This window comes from Acomys minous, assembly GCF_964271855.1.
Source record: "Acomys minous genome assembly, chromosome: 6".
NCBI classification, from domain to species: domain Eukaryota; kingdom Metazoa; phylum Chordata; class Mammalia; order Rodentia; family Muridae; genus Acomys; species Acomys minous.
The window spans coordinates 89,044,829-89,056,193 of NC_140487.1; the positions used below are offsets into that span (position 1 = coordinate 89,044,829).

Sequence of the window (11,365 nt, forward strand, 5' to 3'; positions counted from 1 at the left end):
ACCTTCAAGTGTTTTGTTCTTTCTGAATTGAGGGCAGAGAGCGCAAGAAGCAGAAGCAGGAACTTTCACAAAAACCATCTTTGTTTGTGTTGCAAATGATGAATGCAGTATTTATAAATTTATAAATGGCATTGAAATTCTTTGTGACTATCTTTAACTAATGTGACAGTGTAAGTACTAGATGTGGTGAAAATTCTTTTGGGAACTTGAGATATGTCTACTTTCCTCAACAATTTATTTTTTAAGCTAAACAGGCTCCCCCAAAAGACTTTACATTCATTTAGTTAAAAAAAAAAAAAAAAAGAAAATGAACATGTGGAAATAAATCCAAGGACCATGTGGAGGAGTTGCTTATTATATATTATGGAAGTTTCCATATTTTTTATTCTGTAGATCCTAAGTAGTTATGGTCTTTATATATCATTTATGCATTTTTTATCTCGCTGAGATATTTAGTCTCCCACCATGAACACTGATATTTGTATTTGAATACTTACACATTTTGTAGTTTTGCATTTGTGACACTTATGGGGGAAGGGCCAGTGTTATCCTGGCTTACTTGTGCTACAAGTCTGAGAACTCTCATTTTATGATCTTAAAAAACTACCTAACCTAACAGAAGCACTTGACAGTGGTGCTTTCTTTCAGCACTGGCCTTTTAGAACTGTCATCTTTTTTCAGACTGCCTCTTCCAAAATCTTCCTTTCAGCTGCTTGCCTCAATTTTGAGAAAAAGGGGAAGATTAGACATTTCAAGAAATTCATAGTGAAATCATTTTAAGTCTGATTTTCAAAAGTGATGTTCATATTCTTTTTTGAAGCTAAAATAGTAATAAAAGCAGAGCTAGCCAATGAACTCTTTGGGAGGGAGCATGGAAGGAAATAAAGAGATAACTCCACTGTAACTACAATATAACTAGGCTTCCAATGTGTTCTTTTCTAATGTTAAGACTTACAGTATCATGAGCTTTCATCAGATTTCTGACAAAGTGCAAATTGTGCATAGGTTACAGAGAAGTGGGGGGAAAAAAACCACAGGAAAATGTGGTCCTCTTCTGAAAAAAATGTGTTTTAATTAGGCAAAAGATGCATCAGGACAAATCATTTTTAAAACAAAGTCTCCAAGTCAGACATTGAGACTGGCAAAGGGTAAGCAAAGCAAAGGAAAAAAAAAATCAAAGATAAAATATCCAGAAGGCATAGCTATTTGCAATTACATGTTAGAAATCAGAATTTTGACAGTGAAAGAATGTTTAAATATTTCATACACTTGCAGTAAGATTTCCACTTAGGTAAATTGAAGGGATTTAACTAGCTGCTTAAAGTATGAAAACAAAACAAAACAAAATCCTATATTTTAATAAGTGATAGTAAAACAGACAGCCGACCAACTAACTGACAAAGTAAAGGCAATGTGGGAAAGCCCTCCCTCACTGCAAATTTGTGGCTCCCCCAACCCCATTTGCCTCCATCAGGCTAACGACCTCACTTCTTCCATAGAACCTGGCCAAGTCAAAGGCGGTGTCCCCTTTATGGTTCCGATGGCCCACGTTGCAGGCTGTGTGCTTCATAAGGAACTCCACCACAGGGAGGTGGCCTTCTTTGGCAGCCAAGTGCAAGGCCAGGTTCCCTTCGTTATCTTCGATGTTAACATCAGCTTGGAACTCCAGCAAAGCCTGTACAGTGTCCAGGAACCCTGCTCTGGCTGCATCATGAATGACAGCGAAACCAGTTCCGTCCTTCAAATTGGGATTAGCACCTCTGAGGAGAAGTCTCCTGGCAATCTCCGGATTTCCAAGTTTCATTACCTAGGAAAGAAGTTAAAGATAGGAGATCCCTCCAGAGCTTGAGCTACAGCAATATTTAAAGACATCTGTCTGTTTCATTCAGTTATTTTTTGATTCGGTGCTTGAAGAAGACTTAGAGCATACAGTTTGAAGAGCTGGGTAGCAGGAAAATACCAGCTGGTTTAAAAAAAGAAGAAGAAGAAGAAAAAGAAGAAGAAGAAGAAAAAGAAGAAGAAGAAGAAGAAGAAGAAGAAGAAGAAGACTAAGAAGACTTTATAAATTGAGATTATTGAGTTAATATTCTAAATGAGCCCAGATGCAGGACAAGATGATCAATAAAGCAGAATTTCTGTAACATGAATAAATCTGATGGCTAATTTGGTTCTTTATCTTTCACAAAAAGTAGCAGTTTTTTTCATGAATTTCTTAAAATAAAAGAAATGTAATTTGGGATTTAAGTTAGGAGACTCCTATTTGTTTATTCATGCTCATAAAATATACCTGGGGTATTAATTCTGGAAGATTAAGTGGGGATTAAAATTTATTTCCTAGTAGCTACTGAAAACAAATGATGGGCTTCTTTAAACCTCTCAGATGAGTGTCACTTGGTGTAGAACTGATCTTCTAAAATCCCAGAGTTGACATTTTCTTAAATGACTAGTTGTTATGAGGTCCCTCCAAATAGATATGCCTGAATTTTCCAAGCATTAATATTTTTTCTTTATAGGCTATAAAAAATTGGCTACTAAAAATATTTCATGCTTAGAATTCATTCAAATTATAGAATATTACTGAGGTATTAAGGTATTAATTCAGCTACTGTGTTCTACATTACTTCTTACATCGATTTATTTTGAACTAGGTTGGTGATATGCCTCCTGTCAGGGAGGAAATGGTTGTCTGGCTCCCATTCCTGAAAAGAATAAAGTGGACATCCTACTATATTAGTATTTCTCTGAGTCTGACTGGCCTTCTGATACCCAGGTGAGCAAAAGGAAATGCAAGGCATTCAATGTGTGTTGGAACAGACAGCTTCGTCTTGTGTGGTTTGAGTCATTTAATAATCAACTGGTGATCCTGGCAAATTTCCGTTTGCACTCATTACATTTAAGAATAGCTATTTGTAAACCATCACTGTTTTGAAAGTCAGAAAATAGTGCCAATACCTGCTATCAAGGCTCAAAATAATTTATATCAGAAATACTAATTTACTGTTTAAATGTATTAATCTTTAAAAGATGTCTGTTGGTCAAAAATCTCTCATAAGTAAAAATATCTTATATAATAGCACTTAAAGTATAATACATATTTAATTTACTTGTGAAGATATTACTTTCATTAACATGCCAGAAAATTCCAGCATTTGAATTGGTTTCATTTATACTTAGGTATATTCATAAGAATCTAAGTTATATAATAATATAAGTGGGCTACTTACCAGATACTCAGTGTTTATTGGAATCAAATACTAATCCATTTGAAAATATGTACAAAGTTCATTTAATCTCTTTAAAATGTTTTGAAAGAATTAAAACTTACTAAAATATATTTAGAGTGAATACTATTTTATAAGTGCAAACTACATACTTTGTCAAGATATTAAGTTTCCCCTTTAAAAAACAAAACAAAACAAAACCTCTTTCAGTCTTTCATTTAAGGCAGTAGAAAAATGACCCAAAATTTTCCAGAACCTCCATGAAATATATTTTCTGTTTATTAAAATTTAATACAGTCTAATTTTGAATTTTGTCACACCTCCCTAAAACCTTAGCCACATTTAAAGACTTAGAGTGAGCAAAACAAGAAACAGACACCTTAGATTTTTGTAAAGCATATGTACGATGAAGGTCTTTGATTATTCTGAAAAACAACAGCAAAAGGAGAAAAGATTTCTGCAGTTGAGTAAGAAACATAATCACAGAGTAAAATCTGCCATCTTTGGCAGAAAGTAATAGTAATATTACCAATGATTTTGAAGAAAGTTCTTTCTGATGACACATCTTCAGAGTCAGGATTGTGTATACTGAAAAGGACTCCTACTTGTGTGTGCTGATATTAAGCTATTATAAGTGGGTATTATCTAAGTTTGTTAATATAAACAAAATTGGGTGGTTACTTTTTTAATGTTTGTCAAAGTTTAATTATTATAATATTTACCCAATCGTCCTGTCTGTCAAAACGTCTGCACTATCTTTTTCTGAACATAGATGAAGTGAAACTGGCCTAATCTTTTGACTTTTCATTAGAAAACCTTTCAGGATCTGGGGCTAGTGGCACCGCTATCATTACCAAATCAGTTCAAAAGTATTAGGTGGAAAAACAAAAACAAAACCCTTTCCTTATTTAACCCATCTGGATCAAGATAAATATTTTTACTATCTCTGCATAAGCCTCCCCAACAGTGAACATTTTTTTTTTTTGCAAGGCCAGCTGTATTCTGATTTAAAATATACAGACCACATGAGCGTCCACTGTGGCACCTCCTGCTACTTGAATTTCTAATTTTTAAAACAGAAACAAAGCCCTTAGCCCAGTGAGCTTTGAAAAACTGCGCCTGGATGTGAAAAGCCATCAGAACACCCAGAAAAGCCACTGGTGGAGATCACTTTTCCAATGTTTTGTTTCTAAGCCTTTCAGCAAAGTTACATGAGAACACTTGGGGGGGGGAATATTATCAGGTACATATTTGGCAACTGGACGTGTGTCAGTTGTTGCCTGTAAATCTAATTACTGGAAATTAGAGCATACTACGGCATGGTCACAACGATATTTACTAACATTACTGCCCAGGTCTCATTAGAAAAGTCAACTTTTTATTTCTCCTCATTCCTGAAAGGGTAGATTAGCTACTATATTAACTGTGAAATGTACATCCTGTCCTGGTGCCCAGGCTATCCCATTTCAAACGAGGAAAGGTCGTTTGTCAAGGCACGACGCAGCTGAAGGTAAAACACCCTGCTTAGTAGTCAAGGGAATTAACTTTAAAGTCAATTATTAGGGATAAAATAGGTGAAAACCACTATTAGCTGTGTATTTACTTCAAATAATAATCATGATAGGGTGCTTAAAGAGCTACATAAAACAACACAGCACAAAACAAACAGATTTCGACGCTAAGACTACTTCACTGTCACAAAAACATTCCAAAAATTATGACCAAACCTAGGGTTCCTCTTGCTATCGAGGATGTTATTGGATTTGACGAGTTTCTCCAAAGTACGTCATTTTGGGGAGTTGGGTCCACTTAAAGATATAAAATATGGCAACCAAGTAGGTTTTAAAACAGGCAAGATCTGAACCCCCTCAAAACGTAAACGCTGTCGTTTTAGAAGCCCAGGCAACCGTATTGACTTTATTTTCCCCACCTCTGCGGATACCAACCTGCAGCGCAGTTCTCCCAAATCCATTTTGAGCGTTGACGTTTACATTACTTTGCAACAAACTAGTAAGTTGCTCTAGGTCCCCCCTGGCAGCTGCGGACGCCAACTCGTTCCCCCAAGGCTCGGCCATTCTTTAGGGTCCTGACGATCGGGAAAAGACGATTAGTTGCTTCTCTTTTTTCCCTTTCCTTGGCTCCTAATCGGGCTGCATGATGGCATCGGAGGCTGACAGAGGGACTGGGATGGTTAATCTGGAGTAGAGCTTGGTAGTAAATACTAGTAAGGTCGGCCTGCCAAAAGCCCGCCCCTCGATTCACACGTGATTATTCAGCAAAACTGAGCCCATTGGAGAGGGGCTCCTTTCCTAGCTTTTTAGCTTAACCCCTAAGAAGGATTCTGGTGATTCAACAGAGATACACACACAGAGGCACTCTTGATTAATTGCTCTGCACGTGAGATGTAGGCAGAGCTGTCACGGACCTTAGCTTCACAGCACTGTGAAGAGGATGTGCGGAGACTTAAGGGACTAGGTCAGCTCAGAAAACACCGCGAAAGACAAAGTATTAGAGAGTAGAAAAAGGCATCAACCCACCCTTGTTCACAGTGGTGACTTGAGGCAGAATTTCAGAGGCAAGTCTTCCGTGGGGCTCACTTTCCATCCGTCTCGCCGAAGGGGTTAGTCCAGAGTGCTGCTCGCTAGCAGAGCGCCGCGAGGGCTGGATGCTGACGTGCTCCGGGGGGGTTAAAGATGATCGCTGAAGGCAGACCAGAGCAGCAGTTCCGAGGCCCTCAACTCTCCGGTCTCGACGACTCCCCAGCGGGCTCGACGTCTTCAAAAGAGCCTCCGGAGCCCGCCCGCCGGGCTGCCGCAGCCCCGCCGAGCCTCAGAGGCCGTGGGAGCCGGGCAGGGCACGGGTCTCCGGAGGCTGGTGGGCGCGCGGCAGACCCCCGCCAAGCCCGTCATGCCGGCCCCGCCGGGTCCCGGGACTCCCGGCAGCCTGAGGACGGAGCAAGGCGACGAGGGGGAGCGACTACCGGGCTCGAGCCGCTGGGGCAGCTCGCCTTAGCATCGCTGTTGCGCCGGGCCAGCTCACCAGTAACTTCCCGCCTACGACCGAGCTAGCTCAGGCTCTCCAGTGCAAGCGCTCGCTGAGCTGCGGCTGTCGCCTCTGCAGCGGTCTTTCCTTTCCTTTCCGATTTTCCGGGGGTCGGGTGGGGGCGCCTCCGGTGATGGGAAGGGTCCTTGGAAGGACAGGCGGTCGCCGCTGTTCCGGGGCGCAGCCAGTCCCGGCGACTTCTTGGCGGCCGCCCAGCAGCTCGGGCGCTCGGTGCCACTTGGCCAGTTAGTTCTTCGCGGTCCTCCGGCCTGTAGCCCTAGTCTGTGCCGCGGACAGGGCAGCGTCCGCCAGCCAGCTGGGTTCCGGAGCCCAGCCAGGCAGCGCCGGTCCCTCGCGAGCCGCGGCTGACAGTTTCTTTTTGTCGTTCGGCTCCCTAAAAATCTCTGACCGCCGCTCCCTTCCCTGCTACTGGCACTTGCGCGTCTTCCCCACCACTTCAGGATCTTTTCCTTCCCTCCCTCCTTTGCTTCTTTTTCCGCTGAAGCAACTGCTGCTTCGGTTGCCTCTGAAGAGACGGTGCAGGTTTCTTATCCCTTTTTTTCCGACCTCATCAGCTTTTTTTGAAAAGAAAAAAAATTGAGCGCTTTTTGAGTTGAAAAACCCGCCCCCATTTTAACGGCAGAGTTTTAAGGAGGCTCCGCGGAGTTAGCGCGCCGCGGGAGCGGGAAGGCCGGGCGCCGCCCACGCCCCGCCCTCCGCTCCGGCGGCACAGTGGCCGGCGGCGCGCTCGCTCCGCCCTCGCGGCCCGGCGCCCTTCTCCCGGCCGGCCAGCCCGCCCTGGGCCTCGGTCCACAGGTCGGCGGCAGAGCTCTAGCCCGCCAGCTCCGCGGGGTCGGCGCGGCCCTGCAGGGCCTGCCGGTCTGGGGCTGGAGTCCCCGACGCCGAGCCTCTTCCCCCGAGCCTCTTCCCCCGGGCGGGAGCCGGGCGGCTGTGACTGAGGCCGGGGGGCGCGGGGCTGAGGCCTCCGGAGCTTAGCGGCCCTGCTGCGGGCGGGCAGAGCGCGCTCCGGCGCTCCGCAGACTCCACGGCTGGAGCTCCGCCCGCCCCGGCGCGCCCCTACCAGGCTCGCCGGGTTCGAGCGCCTTGGCCTGGGGCTGGCTGCCGCCTCCGCGGGGAACGTGCCCTGGCAGCACTTCTTTGCTCAGCCACAGGCTTTGGCACCTGTCAGGTCCTTGCCAGGGCTGCAGAGGCTACCCAACTTGACAGCACCACGCAGCAGAGAAGTCTTTGTAGATTGAGCTGAATGAGGACGGGGAGTATGTTAACAAGAAATCATAAGGAACTTTGAAGCCTTAAAAGATCCAGGGTCTCGAAAATGTGAGCTGCTTTTATTCTTGAGGGAAAAGGAGAAAGGCAATTAATTTTAAGCAAAACTCACAGTAAGTTAGAAATGTTTTCTAACAAGGCTATGTCTTTATTGTGGAATTTCTTCCACTAGACGGAAGCTTGGTTGTTTTTAGGTGGAGGTGGGGATGGTGGTCTAAATATAAAAGGACAGGTCTACCCTTTTCACTCATTTCACATCCAGCACCAATTTTCTGTACTTTTCACGTCCTTTTTTAGGCATACGAGATTACTTCCTTCTATGCTTTTATGCGTTAAAAAAAAAAAAAAAGATAGCATGGTTGCATGATGCATCCAGTGGTCAAAATGAAACCAAGCAAAAAATGACAAGTGATCTAATTAGAACCATCCATGGCACATATATCTTCAAGCAACATCTGTACCCAGTTCCCTGAGTAAAGTGAAAGCATTCAAACAAGCCAGAGACATCTGGACACTCATCCAGTAACAGGCTGGCTGTTAGGGAAAGTAATACTAACAAGAATTTGGCAGTGTTTCTTTAAATTATTAAGGAAAACAAATCAGCTATTTTCTGAGTACCTAAAACTGAATCAGGTAACAACAACTAAGGGAATGAACTCCTTTGAAAAAGCCAACATTTTCTTTCTTTCTTTCTTTCTTTCTTTCTTTCTTTCTTTCTTTCTTTCTTTTTTTTTGTTTTTTTGAGACAGGGTTTCTCTGTGTTGCCTTGGCTGTCTTGAACTCACTTACACTTTGTAGACCAGGATGGCCTCGAACTCACAGTGATCCACCTGCCTCTGCCTCCCAAGTGCTGGGATTAAAGGCATGCGCCACCACACCCTGCAGAAAAAGCCAACATTTTAACAGAGTATTTAGGATTCCATGAATACTGTTCTTCCAAGCATTCTGGGAAGTATCAATTTTCAGTTCAGCTGCAAGTTGTGATAGGACCTCAGCACTTTTAAAATGATAAATGGCACTAATCCAGATTTACAAACGTTGCTTTCTAGAATGTAATGGTGTCTTGCTTGGAGAAAGTATGGTAATGAAGAAGAATAAAATCACATGCATTCTGTAAAAAGAAAAAAAAAGGAGTGCAGGTGTTATGGCCTTGCTGAATGACTCAGTAAAGAAAACTCATGGTTTGGGGTGCTTTTGTCCAGGCTAGCTTCCAGCCCCTTATATATCTCAGGCTATCTTAGTACTGTCACGTCACATCTGTCTGATATGACTGGATTACACATATGTACCATTGTACCTTGTTGTATTAAGAGTGTTTGGAAGCCCTAATTACTTAAGACTTTAGTGTCCCATCACCCAGAAATAATGTAAATACACTTTGAAAAGATACGGAATCTGCAAATAAGAGTTTTAAAAGAAGCTGGGTGTGGTAATGCATGCCTTTAATCCCAGCACTCAGGAGGCTTGTGGCTCTCTGTGAGTTCAAGGCTGGCCTGGTCTACAGTTTGAGTTCCAGGACAGCCAGGGGTATATAGAGATACCCTGCCTCAAAACAAACTAACAACAAACAAGTACATAAGCAATAAACAAGGAGTAAAAGATGTTCAGTAAAATTATGTTCTTCCTATGAATTTAGTTGGTCTTGTTAAAATACTAACTTTTTAGATTCATTTAAAAAACTTACGTAGGCCTGGCACAGTAGTGCACACCTGTAATCCCAGCACTTGGGAAGCAGAGGCAGGCAGATCTCTGTGAATTTGGGGCCAGCCTGGTCTACAGAGCTAGTGCTAGGATAGCCAAGGCTACACAGAGAACCCTGTCTTGAAAAACCAAAAATAAATAAATAAATAAATGTGTGTGTGTGTGTGTCTGTGTTTGTGTCTGTGAGAGAGTGTGGCCGGCCTGGTCTACAGAGCAAGTTCTAGGACAGCCAAGGCTACATAAACCCTATCTTGAAAAAAACTGACTGACTGACTATCTAAGTAAGTAAGTAATTAAATTGTGTGTGTGTGTGTGTGTGTGTGTGTGTGTGTGTGTGTGTGTGTGTGTACACCCAAAAGGGCCAAAAGAGGGCACTGGATCCCATAACACAGTTGTGAACTGTTTTATGTGGGTAGTGCTGGAAACCAAACTCTGGGCCTTTGCAAAAGCAGCAAGTGCTTTTAACTGCTAATCCATCTTTGCAGCCCTAAAATACTGTTTCTTAGGGAAGTTTTTTCTTTTTAATAATTATTTTTAGTAATAATACTGTGCTACCATGTCCACATGTCCAGTTGAAAAATATGTCTGTTATTTTGTGAGTGCTAGTACACTGAAAGATATTTAATAATAATAATAATAGTAATAACAACAACAACAACAATAATAAATACACACACATATACACACTCATTGTTTTGAAACTTGCTCTGTAGACAAGTCTGGACTCAAACTCACAGAGATCTGCCTGTCTCTGCCTCCCAAGTTCTGGGACCAAAGGCGTGTATCATCACTGCCCAGCTGATAACTTTATATTTTAACATGTTGTACTAGGTACTCTATTACATCAAAAGTAACAGATTTTCTTTATTTTTTATTTTTTACTTTATTTTTTATTTATTTATTTTTTTGAGACAGGGTCTCTCTGTGTTAGCCTTAGCTGTCCTGGAGTCGCTATGAAAACCAGGCTGGCCTCGAACTCACAGTGATCTGCCTGCCTCTGCCTCCCAAGTGCTGGGGTCAAAGGCATGTGCCACCACGGCGCCTGACATAACAAATTTTCTTTTACCATAGTTATGACATGTCCCTCAAATGCTAAAAGGCATCCTGCATAGATAGATGCTAAGTTCTAAGAGCTGCGGGAATCCTCTCGAGTACTTCATAATCATTTTAAAGGTTTTGCAGCAAGCATGTGGTTTAGTTAAATAGTTCATGATTTTCCCACATTGACTCCAGTCAATGAAGAGTTTCTATGTGATTAGCTTTGAGGAATATGGATGAGGTAACTATACTTTCTTAACTTGGTTTTAAAATATTCTTTTTTGTTGAATTTATAGATAACAGAGGTGGCCCCCTAGGGGGCCTTTTAAAAATTACTTATACTGTGGCTTTGGTATTTTATTTCTGAGACCCAACAGCCTTTTTATATGGGTACTTGCAGTATTCTTTGGAAAGTCCTTTTTTAAAAAGAAAAAAAAAAGTAAGCAAATAAAATGCCAGTAAACATTAAATTATGATATTAATAAGTAATGCTTGCATTGCTCTGTAGTTACTAAATATAATGCACATATTTAAAATTAATATTTTGTGAAGTAAATCTAACCATCATTTTTTGATGAGGAAAATTTTAAATTAATATTTAAAGCCAGCTGATATAGGACTTGAATTCATATCCTGGTCTCTAAATCTCAGGCTATTCCCATTACTTATGAGTCCAGGATCACCCAAGAGAGTATTTAATTGATTGGATAAACTACCTGTTTGATTACTAAAACAGGAATTTAACTTGGTAGTAATATTAGTTTCATGAATTATCTAGTAAGCAAGAAACATTGTTTAAAATTTTTGGTTATTAGCCAGGAGGTGGTGGAACATGCCTTTAATCTTAGCACTCAGGAGGCAGAGGCAGGCAGACCTCTGTATGTTCAAGGCTAGCCTGGTCTATACAGAGAAACCCTGTCTTAAAACAAAACAAAACAAAACAAAACGGAGAATCCCTCCAAAACAAACAACAAAACCCAACTTTGGTTATCTCAATCAAAAGGTCAAAACGAACACTACAGTAAGCCATTTGATAATGTGAAGACCTCAATATCATATAATGAGAAGAGCCTATC

The 11,365-nt window shown here is 41.8% G+C and overlaps 1 protein-coding gene across 1 annotated transcript; it reads right to left on the bottom strand.

The window, feature by feature from the left end:
- Positions 1-1,047: 1,047 nt before the first annotated feature.
- CDKN2C (cyclin dependent kinase inhibitor 2C) lies at positions 1,048-6,299 on the bottom strand. The gene is made up of 3 exons (XM_084786412.1): positions 5,759-6,299; positions 5,168-5,307; positions 1,048-1,807 (listed from the first exon to the last, which is right to left on the bottom strand). The coding sequence occupies exons 2-3, from the start codon at positions 5,294-5,296 to the stop codon at positions 1,430-1,432; spliced, it is 507 nt and encodes a 168-aa protein (XP_084642538.1). The 5' UTR covers positions 5,297-5,307; positions 5,759-6,299; the 3' UTR covers positions 1,048-1,429.
- Positions 6,300-11,365: the final 5,066 nt, after the last annotated feature.

Coding starts and splice junctions, on each gene's coding strand:
- CDKN2C (XM_084786412.1), bottom strand. CDS start 5,296: ATGGCCGAGCCTTGGGGGAACGAGTTGGCGTCCGCAGCTGCCAGGGGG. Junction 1,808..5,167: donor TTGGGAGAACTGCGCTGCAG/GTTGGTATCCGC, acceptor CTTCTTTCCTAG/GTAATGAAACTTGGAAATCC.